This window comes from Mytilus galloprovincialis, chromosome 8, assembly GCF_965363235.1.
Source record: "Mytilus galloprovincialis chromosome 8, xbMytGall1.hap1.1, whole genome shotgun sequence".
Taxonomy (NCBI): domain Eukaryota; kingdom Metazoa; phylum Mollusca; class Bivalvia; order Mytilida; family Mytilidae; genus Mytilus; species Mytilus galloprovincialis.
Window position 1 is genome coordinate 71232701 of NC_134845.1, and position 15263 is coordinate 71247963.

General features: G+C 30.0%; 1 protein-coding gene across 1 annotated transcript in view; it reads left to right on the plus strand.

Moving 5' to 3' along the window:
* Positions 1 to 5981, plus strand: part of LOC143042499 (uncharacterized) — a 66881-nt gene extending 60900 nt beyond the window's left edge. The window contains exons 15-20 of the mRNA XM_076214821.1: positions 594 to 730; positions 2794 to 2859; positions 3395 to 3488; positions 4027 to 4146; positions 4841 to 5033; positions 5720 to 5981. Coding sequence (XP_076070936.1) covers positions 594 to 730; positions 2794 to 2859; positions 3395 to 3488; positions 4027 to 4146; positions 4841 to 5033; positions 5720 to 5835 — 726 coding nt within the window. The 3' untranslated portion in view covers positions 5836 to 5981. The remainder of the gene's footprint in view (positions 1 to 593; positions 731 to 2793; positions 2860 to 3394; positions 3489 to 4026; positions 4147 to 4840; positions 5034 to 5719) is intronic.
* Positions 5982 to 15263: the final 9282 nt, after the last annotated feature.

Below are 15263 nucleotides of genomic sequence, written 5' to 3' on the forward strand. Positions count from 1 at the left end.
TACTGCTAATTCAGAAATTATTGTGTGCATTTATTAAAGTGATTTTGGAAGATTGGACTAAAATGCAAGATAAATTATTGTGATTCCGAAAAAAAGTCCACAGTGATATATGATTCAGATATAAGGTTACAAGTTCTTATTATTGCGATATTCACTTAGTTGCATTATTCGATTAATTTAAACCTGGCAATAATTTGTGAAATAACACTAACTAGTTTCTGAACTTACACTATTAAACTAGTAAAACCAGATTTTATGTACTTGACACTTTAAGTTTTATCACAATTTTTTTTTTTCTATCATTATTGTTTTGGTCTGTTAAATACTATTACCCTCTAATGTCTTTTAGTTAATTAGGTCATTGGGTCGCTATATGGTGTAGAATTTTGATAGTTGATATTGAATTTATTCACAACTTTTCTTCTCTGGGCCATTTTGAACTTGACATATTGTAGACATACATCTATTATTGAAGACAATAAAAATCATATAGATTCAGCTTATGCCAGCCAGTTATTACATTTTCCATCCATTTCAGATAATGAAATATGTTTTGCTTCTAGGTATTTAAATGATTGTGATTTTTGTTTCAGACTGATAGAATTGCTATGTATTTATTGTATACCGAGTCTATGTCGTCCTTTGTTTTGTGTGGGTATGCCATGGAAAAAGAGGAACGCAAGGCCACCGATGTTTATAAAATGTACTCTGACACATTTAACTTAATATCGTAAGTATCTTAAAACAATCAACAGTTACAAAAAAAATGATTTATATGGTAAGGTGTATTAAAAATGTTAAAGAAAGCATTGCCATTACCTATTTACTGAAACAAGGTTTTAAACAGGTGTCGTACACGAAGTAGGTACCCAAACATTCCCTTTATCTGTCTAGACTATTTTCTTAAAAAAAAAAAAAGAATACACTGAAAATAGCAAACATTAATTTAAACTCTCATTCCATATCCTTTAGAAGTTCGAAACTTCACCAGAGATATTTTATTGGTTATTACAAAGTTAGTTATGTGTTAGAAAAAATCCTTTGATCTGAAAGAGTGCAATTTTTTAGAAACTTGGCAATTTGTAGCAGTGTAGGATGAAAAGTTATTTATAAAATAGTTTCCTTTAATTTATTTCCCCGACTTGATAATTTTTATGAACTAATATTTGACTATATTGATTCAGCAATTGTTTTAGAAGATTAAACAACATTAAATTAACATTAATTTTACGTCTTTCTTGTGGTTTTTGAGAAAGCCATTAATTTTCTGTTCAGATCACAAAATACTAGGATGTTATGCTGCAGTCTCTGTAAGTGTAATGAAAATTCCTGGTAAAAATAAAAGTTCTTTTAGATCTAATAAATTGCTACAATTTCTTATTACAATCCTCACCAAGAGAATAATAATGTATTATACTGATGAGCATATCTAGTACATTTTACCATCATTGATATAATTCAAATTATGAACAGTGATATTCTCTTGAATGTACTTTACAAATACACTTGGGAAGGACAGTTTTAATGACCTGTAGAAAAGAATTTGTCTAAACATCTAAATGGACTATTTCAGAAATTAAACTGTCACTGCAAATTATTTTGCAAATTATTAAAGTCTTTAAACATTACACTATAACCAGAATGTTCTTAAGCAGTCTAAGTAGTTATGTAATCTCTAGCCAGTCAACACTGATATGAGTTCGATCACCAATCATATTGATGCACTCAACTCCAATCTTAATTGACTAGGATTGTCAGTTTTCCTATCGAAGGTCATGGTTCTCTCTGGGCACTCTGGCTTCCTCCACCAATAAAAACTGGCAGTTCTTAAAAGTTGTGTTAAAACACAAAAAATCAAATCAATTCAATTTGGCTGGGAGGGTATACATGCAAAGAAGACTTTACAAATTAGGATTTTTAAGTCTAAAAGAATTCACATGATATTATCATAAACTCTTTTACAAAATACATAAAAATTTGTATTGATAAACATTGGAGAATTGTAAAATTATTAGCATGTGTTCATTTGACATTTTTGTAATTTATCAATCTTCAGACTTTGCAGTAAGGCGATTTTCTCCTACGGGAGGTATTAAAAACTCATTACTTCAATGGAATACAGTATTGCCATTAATTATGTATTCACTAAACTCATATGTATAGTTTGTTGACTTTTACATCGTCATGATTTTCTTCAATAAAGTGCTTAGGATTACATTACTTCTCTGATTAATGCCAAAAATACAACTGCCATATAAGGGATGTATATATATTTATTAAAGCAGGTTAATATGTCAGATTTAAACTAGTCATACTTGTGTTATTGTATTCATAATTTGTTTTTTCATAATTCAATGCAATGTTTTTATTGATATGAAAATTGGGACTATATGTAATAAGTTACATATGCAGGAATCTTTGTATAAATTTCCCATTATAAACAACTGTCATAATATACAATAATAAATACAAACTCTGATTCTAAAATTTGAAAATTACCCATTGAACAGAGAGATGGGCATGTTTTATTTATATTTTATGCTTAGTTTTTGATAATGCTTCATACTGTGGATTCATCATCATTATCTATGGATTTCCTGGATATAAGTTAAAGTATCAATTTACTATAGATTCTGGTAAAACCTTGAAAATATCTACTAAAATACAAGTTTTCCTCAATCCTTAGAAATTGGTAATTATTGAAACAAATGAATGCAGAGTATTTGTAGATCTTTTCATAAAAATATGTGTTTTTAATGTATGATTAATAATCTGTTTTATTTTTGTTTGTAGTCATATCTGTAAAATAAGGCCTAGTGCTGAAACTTCAGAAACAGAGAAAAAACTAGCAGTATTAATGTAAGTGTTAATATTTGGGGATTTAGAACATTTGGTGGAGTCAGGACTGATATACCATACTGGTTTCTGTGCTTTGTCAAATGTTTCTAGAATATTTTTTTTCATCAAGTATGTTTAAGACCGAATGCCAGATAAGACTTTGATTAAAACGTCGGAAGAGCTAAAAAGGGCTGAAACAGTTAGCTTTAAACATTGCTAGAGGACTTATAACCTTTGTTTTTATGAAATTGATAAGAACCTGTGGTTGACTACTGAAGATCAAATCAATTAGCAATTGCAGATTCACAAAAATCATAATTGAAAAGTATTTTCTTGACGAATGATGTAAGTGTTGAACCTATTAGGTTTATAGTATTTAGTCAGATGATAATGGATAATTGTAAATAAGTGTTAATATTTGAACTTGTTTTGAGTAAAACACCAATAGTTAGGATTAAAAATGTACAATTTGATTTTGAATGTGAGAATGTAACTGATAATTTTGTTGGTTATGAATTATTCTGAACCAAAGATATATTGTTTTTCTTTTCATCAGATATAGAATCCAGTCAATACTATGTTTTAAGTTGTACAAAATGAAGAAAAACGAAGCTTTGAAGTTCAAGAAAATCATTGATGAACACAATAAGGTAAATTAGTGGACCAGGGGACATAACTCCAGTCTCAATGTGAATGTTTTGTTTCTTGTTTAAAGATCTCTCAATATACAGCTTTCCTTGAACTATTCAACACAAATGATGTTTTGTGTACATTCTTCTTGATAATGACAGTACCTAGTTGGAGCTAGGATCAAATATTTATGGCAAATCGGAAAGAAAGAAAAAAAGATGTAATACATTCTGTCTTTAATTTTAACTTGAATGAACAAATGTATTCCCACAAAATTGCCTCTAATTTTTGCAGAATGTTAATGATATATTTTTTACTGCACTTTTAAAACGAAACAGATGATATTGTGATAAACCAAAAATTTTACTTGAATGAAAATGTTGTAACACAACAAACTGATGAAATAACATATCTGATTTAAACAAGATATATCTAGAGTAAAATACTCGGAATTGGTTTCATTCAGTTGTATGTTTCTATGAATTCTTTTTTAGATATATCAGTTTCATTGTCTTAAAATTTCAGAATATTTTTTTAATTGATCATTTTGTTTTTCAGACTTCATCATCAAAACAACCAGCTCATGCACCGTCCCCCCATTGGAACAACCGATCGACGCCATCTCCCATGTCGCCTTCTCCTTCCCCTGCTGGCAGTGATGGGTCTATAAGATCACAGGTAATACATATTCTTCTTAAAATAATATCATTGGAGACTCGAAACATCATTACATAATAGGACTATTACATTTTAATTGATTATGAAAACAAAACAAAATTAAGGAAGTATCATCTTCTTTCAGAATTTAGGACAGCATAAAAAGTTTTCTTGTAACTTCTGTATATAGAGGACAATGATTTTGACATCTAAATTTATAAACCGCAATAATCATTTCAAGAGACTGTAGGTAAAATCTTTATAAATATTTAAAAATATCAGTTACTGAAAAGGATCATTAGACTAAAAGTATATTAACATCAGAATCATTAATGAAAGCAGTGAACTCTAAACATGAAGTAAAGAAACAGAAATCATTAAAATATGACAGGGATATGTAGACAGTGTAGTAAAAATCGAAAAAATAAAACGCAAATACAGAACAACAATATTATAGATATCTTTTATGTTGTAAATTTGATATTGATTTTATATTTGATATTATTTTTCTATTTGCATGACTGCTGCAAGGCTGACATCTGTGTAATGTTTGTTATGTAATATTATTTCAATAATCTCGAATGCAATTGGGCAGGGACTCACATCAAACAACAATCAGTTCAATAATATATAATGCAATTGGCAGGGACTCATCTCCAACAACAATCAGAATACAAAATCAGCCTTGCTATATTATGTAATGTTTATTTTACAGGATAGTGGTTATACGCCTTCCAAACTTCCGAATGGGAACATTTCCACCCAACCAACCATGTCATCACCAGGAACGGTGGCAGTTCCTCAGCGGATACATTCCATTACTCAACAGTATCATAGTATAGTTAATTATGTCGTCCAGTGCCATGAATTCTGGGATCAAGCAGAATCTGTATATAGTGATCATAAAGGTAGAAAATAGTGCAATACAAATTATCAAACATTATTTATTGTTGGTTGCTTTAGAAATTTGCCTTATATTTTTTTTTCTATGTCTTTAATTAGTCTCTATCTTTCTAAGGACATTTGAACAATTTTTACCTAGCAATCATATTTAAGAAAAAAAAACTCGCATAAGAATTGAAAATGGAATTATTATAATAGATATAAGAAGATGTGGTATGAGTGCCCATGAGACAACTCTCAATCTATGAGTATTCTTGTAAAATGTTTATATTATATATATATATATATAACTCGTCTAAACATCAACCCAACAATGTAAGATCTGAAAATTTGCTTTCGCAAACTTTTGGTTCTTCACTCGCCGGGATTCCAACCCATGCTACTATATTTAGATGTTCAAACAGAAATCATGACCTTACTATATGTTATAAGCTGTTATAATATAAAATAAATATCAGCTAACATCATCATGAACAAGTGCAGAAATTACCTTTAAAAGGATTTTTTTTCAAGCAAAATACCCTGTATATCATTCACACATGCTTTTCAATTTGGCTTCTCAAAGTGTCACAAATATTGTTTTACTGAAAGTTTATTTTTCACTAGTTATGAATTTTATTTTTCTACTGACATTTTATTTTTCTTTAGTTTCCAAATTTTAATTTGTTACTGACAGTTTATATTTCTCTAGTTGTAGAATTTTATGGTGATATTGACGATCAGTGTGGATCTCTGACTTTACATTCTTCTGTGCCAGATCTGGTATATTATGTACAAATTGGTCTTCAAAAGATCAAAGAGACGTGACAGTGGTCCCAATGTTAAGTGTATGGCAGCTATTGGCTGACAACCTATGTGATAAAACCATGGCATTCTCAAGGTCTTCCTTCCTCAACAGTCTTACCATAAATGTCTTCTGGAGGGAGATCAGGTGCCCTGTTGTCAGATCGGAGAGGACAGTTTTTATTCAGTTCTATAAACCCTTTTTAGTTTGTTTATTTTGTTTTATAAGAATTAAAACATCTTGGTCTCATATTGTAGAAAGTTGAATGTTTGTAGTTAAATTATGTTTATTTTCTTAATGATATCTGAAATGATCATTTGTAAAGTATTTTTGGTACCTTTTTCATTTACCATGACTATTCTTTTAATTAAGATTAAATTTGAGATAAGGAGTATTTTAGGGGACTTTTAATTGCCACAAATTTCATACATTCCTCCAAAGTTTTTGTTGTTCAAAATGTTATGCTTACTACATTTGAAACTTTAGTTTTTGAGATAACACAATTTTATGGTTTAAGCCTTAAAGTGCTAAGTTGTTCTTCCATGTTGCAAAGTTCAGTTATAAGATTCCAGTTTAATATCAATGACCACTGTTACACTGTCATGCAGAATTATTTGCTAAATATTTTTAAGCAAAATTCAAACCTTTCTGTTTCCATGGCATTTCCCAAATCTCAGTTTGTTTATAGATCTCAGTTCACCTTGAAGTACAAGAAAAAAAATGTACTTAACAATGGAGCATGACAAGAAAAGTGCATTCCACACAAAACATTCATGTCACTACGGCAATAAAAGTTGTTGTTACTACGGCAATATATCTTGACCATGGTTATTACTAGTCATAAGCGTTTGTTAACAAGATACAACAAAAATGATTCTAGTGTCTTTTATCAAGTTGTGTAATTTTATGTAATTAATGAAGAACAATGCCAAAGTTGTTTTATGTATATTATTAGAGAGTGCTATCAGGGGGGATAATCAAGGCATGATGGTTGGTTGTGAGCCATTGTGATAGAATGGGGACAAAGGGTAATTCTTCTGTATTGTCCTATTCTTGTAGAAGTTAGAATGAATGTACAAATAAATAAATACTGAAAGTTTTATATTTATAATGATGTCAGCTAAACCAGATATACATGTTATCAGTTGGATTTGTTGTACTGAAATTTCCATAGTCTTATGTGCATACTAAAATCAGCTGTCATTATTAAACTAAATTTTTAACTTCTACAAAATCAAAATTATGAATGATTCAAATACAATTTTTTTTCTGAAGTCTTTTATCACATGAACTCTAAAAATCTAGCTTTGTGTTAATCATGAACATTCAAGAACTGTATCTTGGTTGTGAATTTTAATTGTTTTTAATAAATATCAAAATGACTTGTTTAATATGGAATGACAATCTGGTTCTTAAGCTACCATTAATATTAAAAGTTTTGTTTGTTATTTGGTCAGAATCTAGAGAATTATGGGTAGTTGTATTGTAAGTACATCAAAGTTAGTTACATCATTAGTTGGATTAGGTGTATGATTAATATAACTCTGAATGAATCATATTCTGAATCACTTAATACTTCAGGTGCAAGAAGAATTTCCCTTTGTTTTTTTGTATAAGCCGGTGGTGTTTGCCGAAATATGTCAAAAAATTATATTTATTGTTTCAATATTTATATATTTATTAAAAATTTTGTATATAGACTTAGTTTATGCATTATTTAAGAATTATGTATTTTGTTCCACATTTGTATGTTAGACCTATTCATGTAGTAGTGATTTTGAAATATGTGGTTCATTTTTGCAAAAATCAGTAAAATTTATTAAAAGGGTACTAGAAAATTTTGTTGAATGATATTCCTATTGTTAATCTTGATAAATTAGTCTATTGATTCCAGGTAAAATACCCAATAAACAAAATACAAGATTTACCCATTTGAAAATTCTAGTCTGTGTTAATAAGATGCTATAAATTCACAATTTTTTTTAATCATTCTGTTGATTTAAAAAAAACAAAGAGAGAGACATTCAGTGTTTTAAGAATTAAACTTTTAAGATATGTTTGAAAAAGATAAAAGTTCATGATGACTGGATAATGTATATAAAATCTTTTCAAAATTTTTCATTGCATAATCTCTTTTTTTGCACTTAATTAATGCTGCCTAGCAGCACGGCACAGATGATTAAATGTCTGGTATGACAACACATCTACATCTGGTTTGGAATAAATAAATTCTTATTTGGTCCTTCTGAGTATAAATACTTACTATAGACTTTTGGCACTTGGTATAATCAAATTTTAATTTATTCCTTCAGATAATAAAATACTAATGATAAACCATTGACATGTGGTATAATATAACTTAAATGCTAAAACTTTGCATTCTCATATTTTAAAATTATGTTCTTACATTGATTTGCCTTCTTGCTCTCGGTCAGACACTTAGGGTCTCTTGGTTATTTTTGATTAAATATTCTATATATATTTTCTAAAGATTTAAATAACAGAAATACAGAAACCTGTTTTGTTATGTTAGTGTTTGCAAACATTATTTGTAGATAACCAGATATTTATTTTTGTTAAAGCTTAATTAATCAAAACCATTAGGTAGTACTAAGAATAAAAGAAGAATATCTAAGGTCTGCCTTAGAAAGTTTAAAAAAAACCTAGTTGTTAGCCAAAAATACAAGTTACAGGAAAGGGGGAAGTAATTTTACCTGTTATAATAAAACATTTAACTCTCCAAGAGGAGGAGAAACTTTTGACAATACCCACTCCAGTTATGTTTAGATCTTATATACTGTAAACCAACTTATTTTGGTGAGCAATTTATTTTCTTGACTTAATTCATTGGGAAAATTAACAATGCTAATATAAATGGTCTTGAATGTGTACAACTTGAATATTTCCTAACTGAAATACAGTAAAAATGATTAGAAAAAATGTGGAAATAAATTGAAGAATAGTCCACTAGAATAGATTTGAAAATGAATGCGAAAATATGTTGGTTTAAAATATTCTGAATTAATTGTGACTTTTGAAACATCAGCTGATGCTTTTTATTTACACAAACTATCGTTAAACATGCTGTTTTGTCTCGTTATAAAATCAACAGTATATTATATGTTATGATGAAAAAACTTTATCAAATAGGAAAAACAATGAAGTTAAAATAAATAGATGAATAGTATATTTATTTTGATCTCTGAAGTAATATAATATATATATCATATTTATAGTAATTTATTTTTGAATGGAAATCAAATTGTGAAAATGCCAAAAAGTGGACATAATTGACATACTGTTTATCATTTGTGTATTTATTATTATTATCATTGACCACATCCATCTTCTCAAGTCTGCAGTCAAATGATTTAAAGGTCATGACCTCATCTTCATTCCATGCATCACTGGCTTCATATCTGTAGAAAATCACACAATAAGTACATAGGTTTAATATTTTATGCAATTCAATATTTTTACGATAAAATATTTGACGCTAACTGCTTACTCTAAAAGATTTGGTGTCACAAGATATTTGATGTGTAAAATGCAAAACAAAACTTTCCTTAGTTTTTGATGATTGTTGAAATCTTGTTAATTTTTTTCCCCAAAGGAATTGATATTTATTTTTTTTTTCTTTTTCATGAAGACAACAATTTGATAGCAATAAAGCATTTGATATATGCAAGGGATTCCATTGGCTAAGATTTAAATCATTTGTTACTGCAAACAATTGGTTGTTACAGAATGTGAAGGATCACGGGCAATACCATTGAATAATCCAATGCATTCAATGTTTGTTGATATGTATAATCATGGTTTAATATTGTAGACATATCATTGTACCCAGAATCCTTTACAATTTGTAGCAACAAATCTGATGAAGATATTTTAGATAAGGGTAATTGGGTCTCATTGTCATTTGCCTTAGTGATGCAAAAATTTGTATGTGAAGTGCTTTAAATTTACAATTGCCATTATTGTTTGTAATTGTATACTTTTTCTTATAACAATACTCTTTTTGAAACTAAAATGTTTATCTAACAATGCCATGGCTTACAGACAGTCAACCATTCTGCCCCACCTTCTAATAATGGTTTACAGGAAGTTTCAATCACCTATCCCCTATACCTTGTTTCTCAGACCGAAGTTGTCAGTTTTACAGTGACTATATTAAAAGATGTCAACTTTTCAAGTTTCAAGTGAGGGATATCCTAATTGGAAGAAAATTTAGCAAAAGATCATTATATATATTTTCTTTTTATTAATTTGTTCATTTTACAAATATATCAAAAATGATTTACATATAAATGAGTATAAATGTTAATTGATATGCTAAACAACCTGTAAAAGTAGTATATGTACTCTATACTGTGTAAACAGATAAGATGTTTACAACAATTTGATCAATTTTATAAGACAAACAAAGACATGTTATGAAATGTAAAGGTGAGAAGGAGAGATTTTTCTGAAGAGTGACAAAACTGACCTCCTTGTTATTATTGGATTGATCTTTAAAGGGGGGGGTCTAAATTTCTTAAAAAAGATATTTGCAGGCTTCCATCGATATTTGAAGAGTTGACAACTTTGACAGCTGGCTGCACCTGATTTAGTACAACCCCTTGCTTTACTATGCAACAACACATAACTGACATCAGTGCTATAATATGTTGACCCTCAATAGATTACCAGTGTGCTATTTAATTTTGTTTCATGTGAACAATATAAGTTTGTAAATATGGTGCTAGGACATAGTGTGCTAAACAGGGATACAATGGTTAATACCTTACAGTGACGTCTTGATTCCAAAGTCTGGTTAACACTTTATCACTCTTTTATAATGACTGGTTTGTAGAACTTAGTGGTTAAATATAGCTTGTGAAAAAAAGATTATAAGTGTATCCATGAATGGAAAGATTTTTAACTTAACCAGCAACAATGGTGACTTGTCAGAAAATTCATCATGTTGAATGTGCGCAGTATTTGGACAAAGACAATATAAAGATTTTCAAACCACTCATACATATAACAGAATATAATTATACCAATTTACAAACATTATCAACTGGCGGTTTTGGCATTTAATTCTACTATAATAGCTCAAATTGCAAGTTTTATTGAAATTTTCATGCTCATTAGTACTTTTCTCATAATTTATTATTTTGTTGAAAGAAGTTCAGATTGTTAAGCTCATAGTAATTAGATATGGGAATTATTTAGGTCAATGAAATTATTGGAAATTAATTTATGGTTACAGTTTATTCAGTTGTCTATTTCCAAGCTATATTTGAACAAGTTATTAGATCCTTGAACTTTTTTAAAATATTAAAAAGTTATGCAAATCCAGTGGCATCTCAGTAGCCTAGATCTCTTGTATTGTCTAGCACTTAGCTGTTATGTCTATTCATACATAAAACTGGCAATAAAGTAGAAAACCCTCCTGTTTGATAGACAAATAGAATATGAGACTAGGCACGATTTCTTGATGAATTTCAAGTCTTATTTTATAAATATTTGGCTGTTTATATAGAGAAAAAAACTTTTGAGATTTTTTGAAAGAATTATGCCCCAAGTGTAAATTTGTAGAAAATATTTGCTTTAGTTAAATGTACATTGTTTGTGAGGCTATTTATATCATTCCAGTTTCTGTGATCTGTTTTGTTAAAACTGGATCTCCTAATTTGCACATGTGGAAGGTAACCAGTTTAAATCAAGTGAGGTAACCATGGATTCAGATATGATAGTTTCATATAAAAAACAGTAATCAAAATTCTCTCCCTTTGGTGTTCCTCTGTCATTTCATGCTTTTTATTCTTTATCGATACATTAAATGTATGATTAATGTCAGGGATCTATACTGTTTCAGCTCCACCCATCAAATCAATTCTTATTAATGCAAAAATCTCAGTTGTATTAATTGTTTTCCATTGATTTGAACCATGGTTGCCTTGGTAATTATTTTTCTGTGTTCAAAAGTATTTATTGATATTGCGTAAATATGAAATGTACGAGAACCATGTGCAATGATACTGAAGATTTTATATTTGACAAAAATATGCATTATTATTATTTTGTTTTCATCACCATGACAACGGTTGTGTTGATGCTAAATTGTTTGTTTGCCATTGGTTAAGACCACATTAAATTAGTTCTACAATTGATAAGCATTGTATTCATACAAATTATATATCAAATGTGCTCATTATTTTTGTAAATTTTGCAACAAGTTACAAAGTACAAAGTTGAGTATATAAACCAATTTGTAAAATTCATTGAATTTTAAGAATTTATTTGTATTGGTCAATACAATATAGGCCAAATTATATACTTCATGTTCATTATTAAATGACACAAATGTGATTTTGTACTTTTTGTTATTAAGCCTCATACATCATCAGGAATATCGTCTGCAGAACTTGAAATAAATTATAGTTTGAACAATTGAGTTTAGCTAGAATATACTCATGAGGGAGGAGTGATTAAACCCATGAAATTATTGTCACATTTTCAGAGCTTCATGAAATTTGGTATAAAGCTGTATGTGAGAACATTGAGAATGGAAATGGGGAATGTATCAAAGAGACAATCCTACCTAAGAGCAGAAAACAGCTCGTGCCACTTATGGGTCTTCAACACAGGGAGAAAATCCTGCACCTGAAAGCAGGCTTTATCTTGCCCCTAAACACAAATGTACTAGTTCAGTGAAATGGACGTCAGATCAAACTCCGAAACATATAAATGAACTAAAATTTTTAAAAACATACATGACTTACAAAGACTAGAGGCGCTTGACTTGGGACAGGTGCAAAAATGGGGCATGGTTAAACATATTAAGTGAGATATCAACCCTCTCCCTCTACCTCTAGGCAATGTAGAATAAACAAACACACAGCAATATGCACAGTAAAATTCAGTTTTGAAGATGTCCGATGTTAAAACACTAAGCAAAATGACAGTGATTCATAAATTAACAAAGGACTATCAGCTGTTACTGACATGCCAGCCCCAGATATCAATTTAATAGACTGAAAGATTGTCTTACTCATATGAAAATCAAGCACTTACCTCCCATTAGGTATATATATGTGAAGAACATAAGCTGTATCATGTTAACAACTGGTTTTAGAATAAATCTGTTTTATTTCCCTTGCAAAAACCCTATGAGTGATTCAATATTAATTCCAAAATACTTTGAACTTAGTTGGGATAGAAACAGGAGAAATGGACATGTACATCATGGTCCAACAGCACTCTTTGTCATAAGGCTGTGTTCACTTTGAGCTTAACTCTGGGAATATAAGCAAAAGTAACAGGCATGAAAATCAATGTTACAAACTCAATACTATACAAAACACTTTGACTAAATGGAAATGTTACAAACTCAATACTATACAAAACACTTTGACTAAATGGAAATGTTACAAACTCAATACTATACAAAACTCTTTGACTAAATGGAAATGTTACAAACTCAATACTATACAAAACTCTTTGACTAAATGGAAATGTTACAAACTCAATACTATACAAAACTCTTTGACTAATGGAAATGTTCCAAACTCAATACTTAACAAAACTCTTTGACTAATGGAAATGTTCCAAACTCAATACTTAACAAAACTCTTTGACTAAATGGAAATTTTAGATAGAGTAACAGAGTAGAGAGTTGTCTCATTGGCACTCGTACCACATCTTCTTATATCTATGAACATCAATACAAAACTAACTGTTTGACTAAGGCTGTGTTTACTTTGTGCTTAACTTAATGGAAATATGAGCAAAAGTAACTGTCTTGTCGTCAATGTACCAAACTAACTTTATGTCTAAGGCTGTGTTCCCATTGACCTTAACTCAATGGAAATATGAGCATGAGTAACTGTCTTGTACGTCAATGTACCAAACTAACTTTATGTCTAAGGCTGAGTTCACATTGACCTTAACTCAATGGAAATATGAGCAAGAGTAACTGTCTTGTACGTCAATGTACCAAACTAACTCTATGTCTGAGGCTGTGTTCACATTGACCTTAACTCAATGGAAATATGAGCAAGAGTAACTGTCTTGTCGTCAATGTACCAAACTAACTTTATGTCTAAGGCTGTGTTCACATTGACCTTAACTCAATGGAAATATGAGCATGAGTAACTGTCTTGTACGTCAATGTACCAAACTAACTTTATGTCTAAGGCTGTGTTCCCATTGACCTTAACTCAATGGAAATATGAGCAAGAGTAACTGTCTTGTACGTCAATGTACCAAACTAACTCTATGTCTAAGGCTGTGTTCACATTGACCTTAACTCAATGGAAATATGAGCAAGAGCAACTGTCTTGTACGTCAATGTACCAAACTAACTTTATGTCTAAGGCTGTGTTCACATTGACCTTAACTCAATGGAAATAAGAGCAAGAGTAACAGGCATGCATGTACATCAATGTAACAAAACTAACGCCTTGACTATAGCTGTGTTCACTTTGAGCTCAACTTAATGGAGATATTTTCAAGACTAACGGGCATGTACATCATAGAAACGAAACTAACCTTATGACTATGATGTGTTCACACTCACTAACTCAATGGAAATATAAGAAAGAGTAACAGGCATGTACAAAAACTAACTCTGTGACTAAGGCTGTGTCCAAACTGACCTTAATTAAATGGAAATATGAGCTAGAGTAGCAGGCATGAGTATGTTTACTTGTTTTTTTGTTAATAAGTCTTTTTGTTTGAGTCAAACCCTTTCAATTGATATTTTATAGTGTGTCTTTCTATGTTGTTCTGTTACACTAATATTTCGGGTTAGGGTGAAGTTTGGTGTCTGTTTAAACGTTTAAACCTGCTGCATTCGTTTGCACCAGTTGAACTTCAAGAATCTGTTCAGTGGTTGTCTTTTGTTAATGTGGTTCGTGATTGTTTCTTGTTTCTCATTTTTAATTTTTATATAGAGTAGACCCTTGGTTTTTCTGTTTGAATTGTTTTAAACTAGCCATTCTATGGTCCTATATAGCTTGCTGTTCGGTGTGAGTCAAGGCTCCGTGTTGAAAGCCGTACTTTGACCTATACTAGTTATACTTTTTACACATTTTGAAAGACTTGGATGGAGAGTTGTCTCAATGGCACTCGTACCACATCTTCTTATTTCATTTTACATCAATGTAATAAAACTCTTCTCGTTGGCTATTTACAAGCTGTGTTCACACTGAGATGCATGAACTCGGTGGGAATAGAAACAGGCACGTACATCAATGTAACAAACCCATTGGCCCATATGGGCGTAAAGTGCTTTTCAATAAAGTTTATAAATTATATATATATCTATATTTATGTCAAATATATTATGTAAAAAAATTGTTTAAAACACCAAAATAGTTAAAAAGGAAAACTTAAATAAAGTTAAATTATATACATCATAGAAGGCTATATTGCTTATGTGTTCGTTTCAAATTAATAA